At 45.0% G+C, this 14,770-nt stretch overlaps 1 protein-coding gene across 1 annotated transcript in view; it reads right to left on the minus strand.

Moving 5' to 3' along the window:
* Positions 1–11,315: 11,315 nt before the first annotated feature.
* LOC148474997 (protein kinase C delta type-like) overlaps positions 11,316–14,770 on the minus strand; it is a 28,041-nt gene continuing 24,586 nt past the window's right edge. The window contains exons 8-9 of the mRNA XM_088457874.1: positions 13,590–13,718; positions 11,316–11,465 (exon numbers count right to left, since the gene is read on the minus strand). Coding sequence (XP_088314000.1) covers positions 11,316–11,465; positions 13,590–13,718 — 279 coding nt within the window. The remainder of the gene's footprint in view (positions 11,466–13,589; positions 13,719–14,770) is intronic.

The following is a 14,770-nucleotide window of genomic DNA, read 5'->3' on the forward strand; positions in this document are numbered from 1 at the left end:
CAGATAATATATTGTAGGGACTGGTGTGTGCCTGCAGATAATATATTGTGGGGACTGGTGAGTGCTTGCGGATATTATATTGTGGGGACTGTTGTGTGCTTTCAGATAATATATAGGGCTCTATTTATTAACATTATTTTTACTAAAATAAAGTGAAAAAGGGTGTTTTCACACCCTTTTCACATTATATTAGTTTCACCTGTTGTTATTACAGGGCAATTGGAGTAGAATTAGTAAAATTCTACTCCAACCCCCAGTATCACTTATTTTTAGTAAAGCAGATCGCATTTCCCATAATTGTAATAGGAAATGTGATCCGACCATAGTTACTAAAAATAAATTGTAAAAAAATACCGGGGGAAGCCCTGTGATAATAACGCCACCTGGAGGTGGCGTTATCCAGGGTATTCCCCGGTTACCGGGCTCCCACTCTGCTCTAACGGGGAGAGCAGAGGCGGGAGCTGGTACCAGTAATCAGCTGTGTGGTCTAAGCAGACCGCAAGCTGATTGCTGTAAAAAAAATAAAAAAAAATTAAACATTTATTTTTTACTTACCTGAATCCAGGTACAGGTTATCAGGCCTCCGGTGATGGCTCCTCTCCGGTCAGCTGGTCTCCCATAGTACACTGGGGCCCGGTCATCAGGTGATCGGGCCCCAGTGCAGTATGGGAGATCACCTGATCGGGAAGCCCGGAGAAGATCACCGGAGGCCAGGAGGATGCAGGTAAGTGTAATGAAGGGAGGGGGGGTCACGGTGGTCCGGGATTGCAGGGGTTTAGCTTAGTGCCGGGGGCGGGGCTTAGCGTTGGTGGGGGGGTAGTAGCAGTGGTCGGTTGGCGCATGCGCAGGCTCTTAGTCGCGGTATTTTTTCAGAGAATACCGCGACTAGAGTGCGGATGGGATCCGCAGGGACAGAGCAGTATCGCAAGCTCTGTCCCTGCAAGGGATTTATAGTAAATCCCTGTGATATTGCCTGAATTCGCAATGCGAATTCACTCGGTAATATCACACTACAATCCGCATTCAATATGCGGATTGTAGTAAATAGAGCCCTCAGTGAGGACTGGGGTTAATATGGGGTTGAAATTATGCAGCTTTGCAGAAAGCTGGAGGCAGCCAAGGGGCACAGTGATTAACATTGCTGCCTCACTGTCCTAGGGTCAATAGTTTAAATCCCAAGCAGGACCTTTTTTGTGTGAAGTTTGTGTGTTCTCCCTCCGGGTGCTCTGGCTTCCTCAGACTCCGAAAACTGATGTGCATAACAATTATTCTCTTTATAGCGCTATTTAGTGGCATTATAATACTACTACTACTACTACTTATAATAATAATAATAATAATAATAATAATAAAAAGCTTATAGTGTCAATTGGAGCAGTACCTCAAGGCAACTGTAGATGTCACCATTGTATGCAGTAGCCACTGCTGACCTGCACGGTACAAAACTTTAGGATCATTTTCCATTGCTTTTGGTGTCGTTTCAGGTAGCCAGAACAGTGTTTAAAAAGTGACACATTATTTTATTTATTGCAGATTCAATAGAGCAGTGGTTCTCAAACTGGAAACATGCACTGTTTGGGGTCCTGAGGACCCAGTTTGAGAACCTGTGCAATAGTGGTTCCAGCACAGAAATGTACAGCACACAGAAACAGAAAATAAGCGTATAGTGTACACTGTGGGGTTCAATGCAGAGCAGAGTTGCCCACCCCGGGAGAAGCCTGGGGAGGGGAAGCAGGTGGGCGGAGCTGGGGATGGAGTCGGCCGAGTCACATAATTAAGCCCCACACCCCTCATGGGAATTGCCCGTGACCGCCAGATATTTCCAAGAGGGGGTAAGGCCTAATGATGCGATTCTCATAGAATTGCATCATTAGGTCCTGCCCCCAACACGCGGACCCGCTGATACATGGTAATATTCTCCCCATTCTGCCCACTTCACTAGGAAGTGGGCAGAATGCGAGAGAAGTGCCTACCCTTCAGGGGGTGCGAGGGGTTACCCAAAGAATCGGGAGCCTCCCGCGACTTCCGGGGGGTAGGCAAGTATGATTCAGAGTTGAATACAAGTCATCCATATTTGTGTGCATGGAACTAAGGGCCTCATTCTGAGATGTATGCTGTTCCGATTTCTATGCAGTTGAGCAATTATTGGTGCAATGTGCATGCCGCCAAGCCCCCTGTGCTATGCCTAAAGGGATCGCAGTGCGACAGACAGGAAGACATCGTTTGGGGGAGGAAACTTTGGAGTGGTCGGCAAAACGCAGCCAGGTCGCTGCCGTTTTGGGGTCGGGTCGTAGCAGGTGTCTCTAATTCCCTACATAAGACAGGGTTGCCGATATTCTGGCTGCCCCTTCCGGGAGGAAGCAGCCAGACCGGAAGGCAGGGTGTGTGGCCATAATAGGGGGCATGGCCTGACAGGTTTGTGAGCAGCACAATCAGGTCATTTTGGCCCCAATGCACAATGCAGAGATTACCGCCATTGTGAAGCAAGTGGCGGGGCCAAAATTACAAGAATCGCGTCATTGGCTGTGGGGGTTTCTCTTAAAACTGCACGGGAGGGGGGCCGGAGCACCTGCCTTTTTTGGGGGCCAGGAGCACCACCCGATTTTCATCCAAATTGGGAGAGTAGGCAAGTATGACATAAGATGGCACCAGCGTCTCAGTCTAGACGGCCATGCTGCATGACCATAAGGTTGCGCACAAGGGCTATTATCGGAGATCCTGTGTACAGGTTGCGAATGTGTACACAGTGCTGTTTGTGTTTACTCCGGTGGGCGTCTCAGTACTGTTAGAGGAGGGATCTCAGTACTGTTAGAGGAGGGATCTCAGTACCATTAGAGGAGGGATCTCAGTACTGTTAGAGGAGGGATCTCAGTACTGTTAGAAGAAGGATCTCAGTACCATTAGAGGAGGGATCTCAGTACTCTTAGAGGAAGGATCTCAGTATCGTTAGAGGAGGGATCTCAGTACTGTTAGAGGAGAGATCTCAGTACTGTTAGAGGAGAGATCTCAGTACTGTTAGAGGAGGGATCTCAGTACTGTTAGAGGAGAGATCTCAGTACTGTTAGAGGAGGGATCTCAGTACTGTTAGAGGAGGCATCTCTGTACTGTTAGAGGAGGGATCTCAGTACTGTTAGAGGAGGGACCTCAGTACTGTTAGAGGAAGGATCTCAGTACTGTTAGAGGAAGGATCTCAGCACTATTAGAGGAGGGATCTCAGTACTATTAGAGGAGAGATCTCAGTACTGTTAGAGGAGGGATCTCAGTACCGTTAGAGGAGGGATCTCAGTACTGTTAGAGGAGGGATCTCAGTACTGTTAGAGGAGGGATCTCAGTACTGTTAGAGGAGGGATCTCAGGCCCTAGATGGGTACATTCGTTCATATGCAAATTTGTATACATCTGCGTTCGGACCGCAGCTATCCATGTGCTTGGTTCACCGCCATCATCGTTATCAGTGCGCACTTATACCATCTCTATGACTGGTGCAGATCTGTCTGAAAACAGTTATAATAACGCTTACACACAACTCTACATCATACTTGCCGGGGAGTAGAAGCAGCTGGGTGGCAATGGGGGTTGGGGACATGACGGTCCGCATCATTAAGCCCCGCTCCCTCACGGTAAATTGCTGTGATGCATGCATATTTAAATAGGGGGTGGAGCCAAATGACAAGATTCTATTAAACCCCGCCCCATACACGGGGACCCGCGATCGCCGCAGAAATTCTCCCCATTCTGCCCACTTCACTAGGAAGTGGGCAGGAATGCGGGAGAAATGCCTACTCTACCGAGGGTGCAGGGGGTTACCCAAAAAAACGGCGACTTCCGGGAGAGTAGGCATGTTTGCTCTACATATCCTGCTATTCTGTTGATGATCCCCCTCCAAATTTTGCCTACACCCCGTTGCAATCCAGTTACTCCCCACCAGCTGCAAGTGGAGATGCAACTGAATCGTGTACGACTCTGTATGATCCATACTTGTGTACGATTGGTTCCAGAGCACGTGCAGTACAAAAAAACGCAAGTAATGCTTGTCAGACAGACTTGCAATGAACTCAGCCCGTGTTCCTCCACAAAAATGTATTCAATAATTCAAGCACTCAACACGGGATGGGAGAGTGGTAAGATATATTGGTATGGTCGGCTTCTCTAATAATGTTCAAGGCGCTAAAGATTTCTATGACCTAAAATGAGAATCTATCATCGTGTAATATTTGGTGTGATCAAATTTAAAAATGTAATTTCTTACGGCTCTCACCCCACTGAGGAGCTTCATTTAAACAGCTCTACATTTTTGCACAGAAACATGGGGCAAACTTTCAATACAAAGAATTCGGGAGAATCCCGTAGGGGGCAACCAGATGTGAGGTGCAGGAGTGAAGGTGGGCACGGCATCACAATTGCGTCATTGTTGCTCATCACCCCGCGGTATAAAGTCACGTTATGTAATATTGTGCAATGTGAGCAGGACCAGAATAATGTGATTCGCAATAAATTGCATCATCAAGCCCCCGGACTGCCCACTTCACTCAGGAAATGGGCAGCATTCAGGAAAGTGGCTAGCACTCTAAAGGGGTATATTTACTAAAGTGCGGGTTATTAGAAGTGGAGTTGTTGCCCATAGCAACCAATCAGATTCTACTTATTTATCTAGCATCTTCTAGAAGATAAAGGCTAGAAGCTGATTGGTTGCTATGTGCAACAACACCACTTCTAAAACCCACACTTTAGTAAATATACCTCTTAGGAGGCCAGGACAGTTCCCCAAAATGAGTGAGTATCCCGACCATTCCTGGAGAGTAAGTAAGTAGGAGATAGGGGTGAGCAATTAGCCCACATTTCGTGCTCTAAAACATTTGGGGATCTTTGCCTGTATTCAGAGTTTGCTTCATCTACTGTACAGTATGTAACTAGACAGCCCTATACATCCGTTTGTGAGAGTAGCACTCTTCATTATCGGTGCACAGACACGAGTGGCGTCACAAGAGGGGTGCGGGCCGCACCCGGATGTCACCCGGGTTGACACCAAAGTACAGACTCCCCCTCAGTGACAGAAGCCGAGTGCTGCACTGTAGTATTAAGTGCAGCACTCGGCTCCTGACATTGTGAGGGAGCCGGCACACTGCACACAACACAGTCCGCTCCTCTTGCACCCCCCCAGTAGAAGAACTGGACCACAGGGGTTCATTGTCACCCAGTTACACCCATTTAGCCAGAAGTGGAGATGTGGCTAAATAGCCTGCAGGTCCACAGAGGTACATATGCCCGCCTCGGACACATCCGCAGTGCGAAAACTTGCAGATGCAGCCAATTTGCGTATGACTCTTACTCAGGCCCACAGTGAGCTCTTTACGCGTATTGACTTTTTACACATGTAGTACATTTCTGCGCCAGAATCACTACTGGGTTTGTCAGGTAATTGAGATTGAAAATCTATTACATCTGGCTTACACCAAAGCCACCATTTAAAAAAAAATAATAATTATATCGTATTAATAGATGGTAAGTATCAGGAATGTCAACATGTTCTGAATGTCAGCAGACCACATGAGAATATCCACAATGTCAAAATTTTCAGTATGTCGACATTGTGAATGCGGACAGTAACGGCATATGCAATTAGGGTTAGCGTTACGTTACAACTAGGGTTAAACTGTAATTAGAGTTATGGATAAGCTGCAATTAGGGTTAGGCTGCAATTAGGGTTAGGGATAGGCTGAAATTAAGGTTAAATATAGGCTGCAATTACGGTTAGGCTGCAATTAGGGTTATGGATAAGCTGCAATTAGGGTTAGGCTGCAATTAGAGTTATGGATAAGCTGCAATTAGGGTTTGGCTGCAATTAGAGTTACGGATATATTGCAATTAGAGTTAGGCTGAAAATAGGGTTATAAACTGCAATTATGGTTAGGTTGCAATTTGGGTTATGGATAAGCTGCAATAAGGGTTAGGCTGCAATTAGAGTTATGTATAAACTGCCATTAGGGTTAGGGATAGGCTGAAATTAAGGTTAAATATAGGCTGCAATTAGGGTTAGGAATAGGCTGCAATTACGGTTAGGGTGGTATATGTTCAAAGTGTCGACAAAGAAGGGGTGTCAACATTCACAATGTTGATGATGACATAATGTCAATTAAAAAGGAAGGAAGAGGGGAAGACTTGGAAAAACAATTGCACAGGAGTAAAAGTAGGTCAGAAAATAAAGTCTACTCAGGTAGGGTCTCTACTTCAAGGAAAAGATTGGGGAGCTCCCAGTCCAGACATAATGCTGAGCATAAAGCTAAAATGAAGTCTGTTTTCCATGTAAGGAATTTGAGGTCAACAGATTCTAGTAGCTCGAAAAGTGGAAACTGAAAAGCTGAGGACTAAATTTAGGTACTAATGAGCTATCGGCAGATCAGAAGGTAACTAAATGTGCAGGGGTCCATATGTTCTTGTGAGATGGGTACACACAGGCACCTCAATCCTGGGGGCCTACACTGCACACCATGCACTCATATAATTATTATAATAACTTTTCCAGAGTTCCACATCGGTCGGTTCTGTATACTGAAATCACTGGGAAAATGGCGTGGCAGCCATTTTCCAGGTGACATCATCACGTTGTAGAAAGCCAGAGTCCACTATACTGCCGGAGAAGAGGAGGCCCGCCTGTGGGCTGCACATGGGCCCTCTCCTCTCCTAAACCGTCCCCGATATTAATAGTTGATCTAAGAAATTACTGAATCTGTTGTTTGATCAATCTGAGAGAGAAATATGACTAACTATAACAGTTATTAACTTCTGTGATAATATGAAAATAGGGCATGTTCTAATACAGCTTGGATATTCAGGTTTATTGATGATGGTACATGTGTGTAGTAATATATGCACTCCATGTACTTTTCAATATTATTAAATAGTGATTTCTATTAATTTCTGTCTATTTCACACATATTTATACAGATTACCCCCAGCGCCATCATCTCTTTTACCCAAGCCCGGGCCTGTTGAAGGGGCCTGGTGGGGACCCGGGTCCTGCAGCCCGCCCCCCACCCCGTCCAAGCTGCCGTTGCTGCCGTCAACTTATGGACAGCAGAGAGAGCGGATGGACTGCTGCTGAAGCAGCCTCTCCCCAGCCCAGCACACACGCTGCTGTCACGCTGTTTGCTGGGCTAGGGAGACCTCTCTCCATGCGTTAGTCAGACCTCCCTTCCTGTATTATATGCGGGAGTGGGGAACAATTGCGCCCCCACCCCCTAACACCTGCACACCCTATGCTGTACGTGCACAGCAAATGTAGTCTTTTTTTTGGGATGGAGGGGGTCTGGCCACACCTCCCCAGTAGGCCATGCCCCCTCCCTATACCTGGGCCCGGCAGAGCTGTTGGCAGCCCTGCTCAGGATACCAGCAGTCAGAATCCCAATGCCAGCATCCCGACAGGGTTAGGAAACCGACAACTGTTGGTATGTATCCTAACCCTGCCTCTATCCCTAAACCTAGCCCTCCCTCCCCGCAGCCTAAACCAAACCCTCCCCCCACAGCCTAAATCTAACCTCCCCCACAGCCTAATTCTAACCCTTCCCCTAGTGTCTAACCCTCCCCCTAACCCCAATACTTACCAGTAGGATTCTGGCGGTCGGGATGCTGGTGTCAGGATTCTGGCACCGGCATTCTGAGCACTGTCATCTGGACCGCCAGGATATAAACTACATCCGGAAATCAGTGCTATGTCCTCAGAAGGTCACATTTATGGGTGATAACAAAGAAATGGGCATTAATCATGGACAGATAGTCATTACACCATAGAAATATCATTTTTTTATTATAATAACTGGACATAGTGCAAATATCAGCAGCTCACACAGTATATAAAGCAGAAGCTGGTGGAAATTGGGTCCGGCCTGTGGTGGGTGCGCACCCGCGCCCGGAGGGGGGGTTTCTGAGTACCTAGAAACCCCCCCTGCCAGCTGCTCCATCGCTGCGCAGCTGAACTATTTTTTTATTTTTTTTAAAGAGAAGCTCAGGCAACTGTGCCTGCTGTCATACTGTGCTGGCTGTAGGGGGAGCTGCAGCAGCAGCGCACAGTCCCTCCTAGGCAGTTCACATGGCAGCACCAGCATTGTGAGAGGCTGAGAGGGAGCTGCTGCCGGGTGACAGAGATCTGATGGTACTGCCGGCAGTCTCTCCTGGACTCGAGCTGCACTGCAGGTCTGTGTATAACATGTGGGGTGTAATGATGCCAGAGCTGTATTTATTTGTGTTTTTAAGTGAGAGGTATGTGTCAGTGTAGTCTTTGTCAGTGTGTGTGTCTGTAGTCTGTGTCAGTGTGTGTGTCTGTGTCAGTGTGTGAGTATGTGTGTCAGTGTGTGTATGTCTGTAGTCTGTGTCAGTGTGTGAGTGTGTGTGTGTGTCTGTGTCAGTGTGTGTGTCTGTAGTCTGTGTGAGTGTGTCAGTGTGTGAGTTTGTCTGTCAGTATGTGAGTGTGTGTGTCTGTGTCAGTATGTGAGTGTGTGTCTGTGTCAGTGTGAGCCAGGACTTATTGCAGTGATCACTATAGGTTTCCTGTCCAGGCCAGACTCCCCATTTATAGTAGACTCTTCTGTGACTCCTGTTCCCATGTAGACCCGACGTCATTCTCCGCTGCCAAATGCTCCTATGCTCTGCAAGATGAAGGCAGGATCGTTTTGTTATAAATCAGTCATGTTTATATGGGGCTACTCTGAGACTGACATTAAATCATTAGTTTATTTAAACATGGAAAAGCTGTATGGTGACTCTTCTTTTAGCACCCAAATACTGTACCACTGACCACACTACTGAGCAGAATACCCCAGAACATCACACTATGTATGGCATTTCTCATTCATACAGGGGGCATAAGCAAACCCCAATAATTTTTGAAAGATGACTCCATGAACCATTAACAGTGCTTTATACCTGCCCTCTTACCCCCATTCATAACCATGTACCATTATCCCTCATTATACTGCCCCTCACACCTCCAGCCATAATAAGTACAGTGATCCCTCATTATACTGCCCCTCACACTTACCTCCAGCCATAATAAGTACAGTGATCCCTCATTATACTGCTCCTCACACTTACCATTAGTGATCCCTCATTATACTGACCCTCACACTTACATCCAGCCATAACTAAGTACAGTGATCCCTCATTATACTGCTTCTCACACTTACCACCAGGGAACACTCATTATGCTGCCCCTCACACTTACCTCCAGCCACAACTAAGTACAGTGATCACTCATTATGCTGCCCCTCACACTTACCTCCAGCCACAACTAAGTACAGTGATCACTCATTATGCTGCCCCTCACACTTACCTCCAGCCACAACTAAGTACAGTGATCCCTTATTATACTGCTTCTCACACTTACCAACAGTGATCCCTCATTATACTGCCCCTCACACTTACATCCAGCCATAACTAAGTACAATGATCCCTCATTATACTGCTTCTAACACTTACCATCAGTGATCACTCATTATGCTGCCCCTCACACTTACCTCCAGCCATAACTAAGTACAATGATCCCTCATTATACTGCCCCTCACACTTACCTCCAGCCATAACTAAGTACAGTGATCAGTCATTATACTGCCCCTCACACTTACTTCCAGCCATAACTAAGTACAGTGATTCCTCATTATACTGCCCCTCACACTTACCTCCAGCCATAACTAAGTACAATGATCCCTCATTATACTGCCCCTCACACTTACCTCCAGCCATAACTAAGTACAGTGATCAGTCATTATACTGCCCCTCACACTTACTTCCAGCCATAACTAAGTACAGTGATTCCTCATTATACTGACCCTCACACTTACCTCCAGCCATAACTAAGTACAGTTATCCCTCATTATACTGCCCCACCTGTCACTTATTATACTATTAGTAGTTCAGGTTTTTCAGTCGGTTTGTGGACGGCTAATGATCAATTTCAAAACCGACTGTTAGTAAATCTTCAGTTTCTGTAGTCGTCTATGTGAAAGTATCATTTGTTGGTCCAATGTTCTAAACTGTTGTAAAGTCAGATTTCTGGTTGGTTTTGCGTCGTTTTTTTACTTTAGTAAATCTCCACTTTGCACACAAGACAGCAAAATGCACAAGAATGCAAAATCAACCAAAACTGACTCTTAGTAACTTTAGCCCATAGTATGGAAAGGTCTTATGTACAAAGCAGTAATATATATTTACAGTTCTTCTCTCTCTATCTTACACCTGTCGAGCAGACAATTTATTACATGAGAATAGATTATAGGCTTGTTTATATCTGTGATTTATGAGTACGAGTAGCCAGTCATTGAATTAGGGTAAATAATGTATTCTGTAATCTGATAATACTGAACATTTATTTCCTATTAGTAATTTTGTTGGAATATTGACCATAGATACATCAGTGTCACTATAATGTGGTATATTGTGTTGGGGTGTGCACCATTATACACATCCTGTACATGGTGTGATTAGGGTGTAGAGATGCTGGTGACTGGTGGACCTCAGCAAATACAGAGTTGTGTACACAGCAAATCATTCTACAATCTAAATGTTATAATTTAGTCAAATACTGTAATAGAGTTGATTGTATATAAAAATATTACCTCTGCTGTCCCAAGTTTTGAAGTACAGAGGAACTGCTGCTGCAACTAACATGCCAGTTTTATGGAATGCAGAGATTATCCAGGTGCAAGAAATAATGCTGCTACAGACTTGAGGACACAGCAGATGTTACTACTGTGATTGTTGGTAAACAGCAGATGTTACTACTGTGATTATTGGTAAACAGCAGATGTTACTACTGTGATTGTTGGTAAACAGCAGATGTTACTACTGTGATTGTTGGTAAACAGCAGATGTTACTACTGTGATTGTTGGTAAACAGCAGATGTTACTACTGTGATTGTTGGTAAACAGCAGATGTTACTACTGTGATTATTGGTAAACAGCAGATGTTACTACTGTGATTGTTGGTAAACAGCAGATGTTACTACTGTGATTGTTGGTAAACAGCAGATGTTACTACTGTGATTGTTGGTAAACAGCAGATGTTACTACTGTGATTGTTGGTAAACAGCAGATGTTACTAATGTGTTTGTTGGTAAACAGCAGATGTTACTACTGTGATTATTGGTAAACAGCAGATGTTACTACTGTGTTTGTTGGTAAACAGCAGATGTTACTACTGTAATTGTTGGTAAACAGCAGATGTTACTACTGTATTGTTGGTATTCAGCAGATGGTATTGCTGTATTTGATGGTAATCAGCAGGTGAAAATTGCTGTGATGGAACCAGGCAGGATGTTATGCCGATCACTGGTTGTCCATGGTTCTCCACCGGTCACTTACAAACGAGAATCCACGGAACCGGCGCTCCTCCACCTTAGATATTGGTGGCTCCCGTGATGCTTGAGGTGGTACCAAGTCATCCAGTTTATGATGTTCACAGGTGGTAACTGGGGTCTAGGAAAAGGAGACAAATCAGATCCATCATGTAAACACAAAATAAATACACAGTAATGGGGCTCTTTGTCACTGTGTCATAATGAAAAATAATTATGTAATGTGCAAACTCTGCTTACTATAGATAAATGTATAGATATAGATATATGTATAATGGTAACTAGATGCCTCACTGACTTTGGGTTGCTGTATAATTACATTTTAGTTTGGATTTACCCTTCTACAATATCAATGCATGTTGCATGTGAAAGGAAGAATATTGCCATAGGCAAATGCAAGGTTTTTTTTGGTTGCCCCTCTCCAGCCCACACCATGACCACAATAGAAATAGTAAACTAATAGAATTATACTAGTGTTGCATGTTCTTCTCAGTATCAGAAATGGTCAGCACCATCTGTGGATCTTTTAATGTGTCAGCCAGAAATAAATACACCTGTGCACCAACTAGGAGATCTGGAAAACATGCACTAAGGGGTGCACTACTATAAACCATCTATAGGGATCATTAATCAAGTGCACAAGGAAACTAATGTGTACATATATGCCCAGGGCAGTGCTAGGTTCTTCTGCTGCTCGCCTAGACTCCCGGACTTGCTCCAATACTCTGGAATTGTGCCCACATCTGAAATAAAAACATTCAGCTCAGGCAGGATGGCCCTATTGCCACATCTAATGGGTTAACTATGTTTGCTGGCCTTTTATATGTCAGAATTATGACACACACAGTACTTTGGGCCTGATTCACTACCGTTCGCATCTGAGATTACTTACGCAATCGACCGATCGTTGCATTCTGCGCATGGAACGCAGTGTGTGAACTGAACACTGCGATCGCAGTGACTATGCAGATCCATTGCAGAGTGATTGATAGAAAGTGCCGTTTGTGGGTGGTCACGCGGGGTGGTCGGCGAAACACAGGCGTGCCAGTGCGTTGGAACGACGTTGCCTGGGCGTGTAAAAATTATCCACTGCAATGCCGTATGCAGCCTGAGGCCTCATAGCATGAGCTGAAGTTAGCAATTCCTGAGTAAGGTCAGAGCTTGTGCAAGTGTGCATGAGGCTGCGATGGTACTCAATAGTACAGATGGTTTTGCAGTTGTACTAAACAGTACATATGTATGTGTGTAAGGTAAAGTGGGCGTCCTTATGTTCTGCGATGGCATAGTGATCGCAATGGATTAGCATACTACTATCGCAGTGAGACTGCGTGCATAATCGCTATTGCATTAGCAGTTACGATCCTTGCTGAATCAGGCCCTTTGTATGACACAGTGTAAGTGCTAATGATGCCCTCTCCATGGACTGGCCACACTCGCTCAAAATCAAGGATTTCTAAACTCCCTCTAGAAATTCTGCATTTGCCACCGATTGCAATAAATTGGCTGAAAGTAACATATACGGCTGATAATAAACATATACTGTCCATGTGTTTACAATTGAATTTCAAAAACATTCCACAAAATATTCTCCACATTCTGCATTTGGCCACAACATTTTTACAGCAGTAATTTAGCCATACTGTGGGCCTGATCCAGCAAGGATGACAAGTAAGAGATTGCATGTACTTGTCCGCTGCGAGAATATGCTAATGAATGTCATCTCAATGCCATCGCACAGCCAGCATAGAGATGCCTACTGCTACCGAGTAACATCGGCCCCTCACGCACAATTACAACAGGGTTGACCTTACTCAGAAATTGCTAACCTCATCGCACGCAGTGTGTGCACAAGCTGTGTATGTCGTTGCAGTGGCTAATTTATGCACGCCCATGAAAATGGACAGACACGCCTGCGTTTCACCAACCACTCCCCCGCCACCATCCCCAAATGCTCACGGCCTGTCACTCACTCTGCGATGGATTCCTATCTGTGTAGGTAAACGCAGTGTGATCGCAATGCTAACTCGTGCAGTGCATGCGCAGTACGCACCATCGGCGGATCTGCTTACACTGTTGCAGTTGCGATCTGTAATGAATCAGGCCCATTGTCCCTCTAGATTGGCATTTGTGTGACCATTTGTACAATGACATTCATCTCTCCTGATCACCAGCATTGTCTATGAGATAATAGGACTGTATGATGGAGCACATATTGTGTACATTCCTATATTGTACATATACTTACCGGTGGCATTATGAATGGGGGACATATCCTGCCAGCCTCCAGGTCTTCCCAGTTAATGGGCCAGAAAAACTGATGATCTTTGATGTTAATATATAGTCGCTGCCTTCTTTCTGGGGATTTGCATAGGAACTATCAAAGGAATAAACAGAAAAGTATAGAGTGTTAATGGTAGATAAGTACTAGCTGACCAATGTCATTCCTTTTCCTTATGCTACTTTATTCTCAGGGTGACATATATAAAATATTAAATTTTGTCTTACAACTACAGCCATGGCCAAAACTTTTGAGAATGACACACGTATTGGTTTTCACAAAGTCTGCTGCTTCAGTTTTTGCATATACTCCAGAATGTCATGAAGAGTGATCAGATGATTTGCAATTAATTGCAAAGTCCCTCTTTGCCATGACAATGAACTTAAGAGCTGATTCAGAGAAGCTCGCTAGATGTGTATGCAAATTGCGTAGGTAGTGCAATCGCACAGCAATGCATTTGCACACCCAGTATTTCTTAGAGAGCGATCACATAGTGTATGCAGACACCCCCCAGCCTGTCTTAAGATCCTCACTTGTGCACATCATGCCCAGGAAGTGTATCCAACCATCGGTACATTACCATACCCTGCCGCAAGCACTGCGAGCACTTCTGTGTAAATACAAGCCAGGTGACATGTACTATGATGCTGTCTTATAATTATGCACACTTCTAAAATGCAGTTGAGATGCTCAGGCATGCCTGTGTTTGCACCTCCACTCCCTTGTTTTTAATGGCCAGCCCCTGTTACCACCTACAAACTGCTTCCCCTGTCACTCACTCTGCTGGGCTGTCTATGCGCAGTGAGCGAACACATTGTGAGCTTTCGCTAAGGTATGCGCACTGCGATGCATACACACTGCATACCATCGGCAGCAGTGAACGTTTGCATCTTAGCAAGTGGGTCTGAATGAGCTCCTTAATCCCAAAAACAAAATTTCCACTGCATTTCACCCCTGCCACAAAAGGACCAGCTGGCGACATGTCAATGATTCTCTTGTTAACACAGGTGATGCTGATTGAGTTAGAATTAACAGACTGGAAGCTTTAAAAGGAGGGTGGTGCTTGAAATCATTGTTCTTCCTCTGTCAACCATGGTTACCTGCAAGGAAACACATGCAGTCATCGTTGCTTTGTACAAAATGGGCTT

Source organism: Taudactylus pleione, unplaced genomic scaffold (genome assembly GCF_031769625.1).
Source record: "Taudactylus pleione unplaced genomic scaffold, aTauple2 ptg000790l, whole genome shotgun sequence".
Lineage (NCBI taxonomy): Eukaryota > Metazoa > Chordata > Amphibia > Anura > Myobatrachidae > Taudactylus > Taudactylus pleione.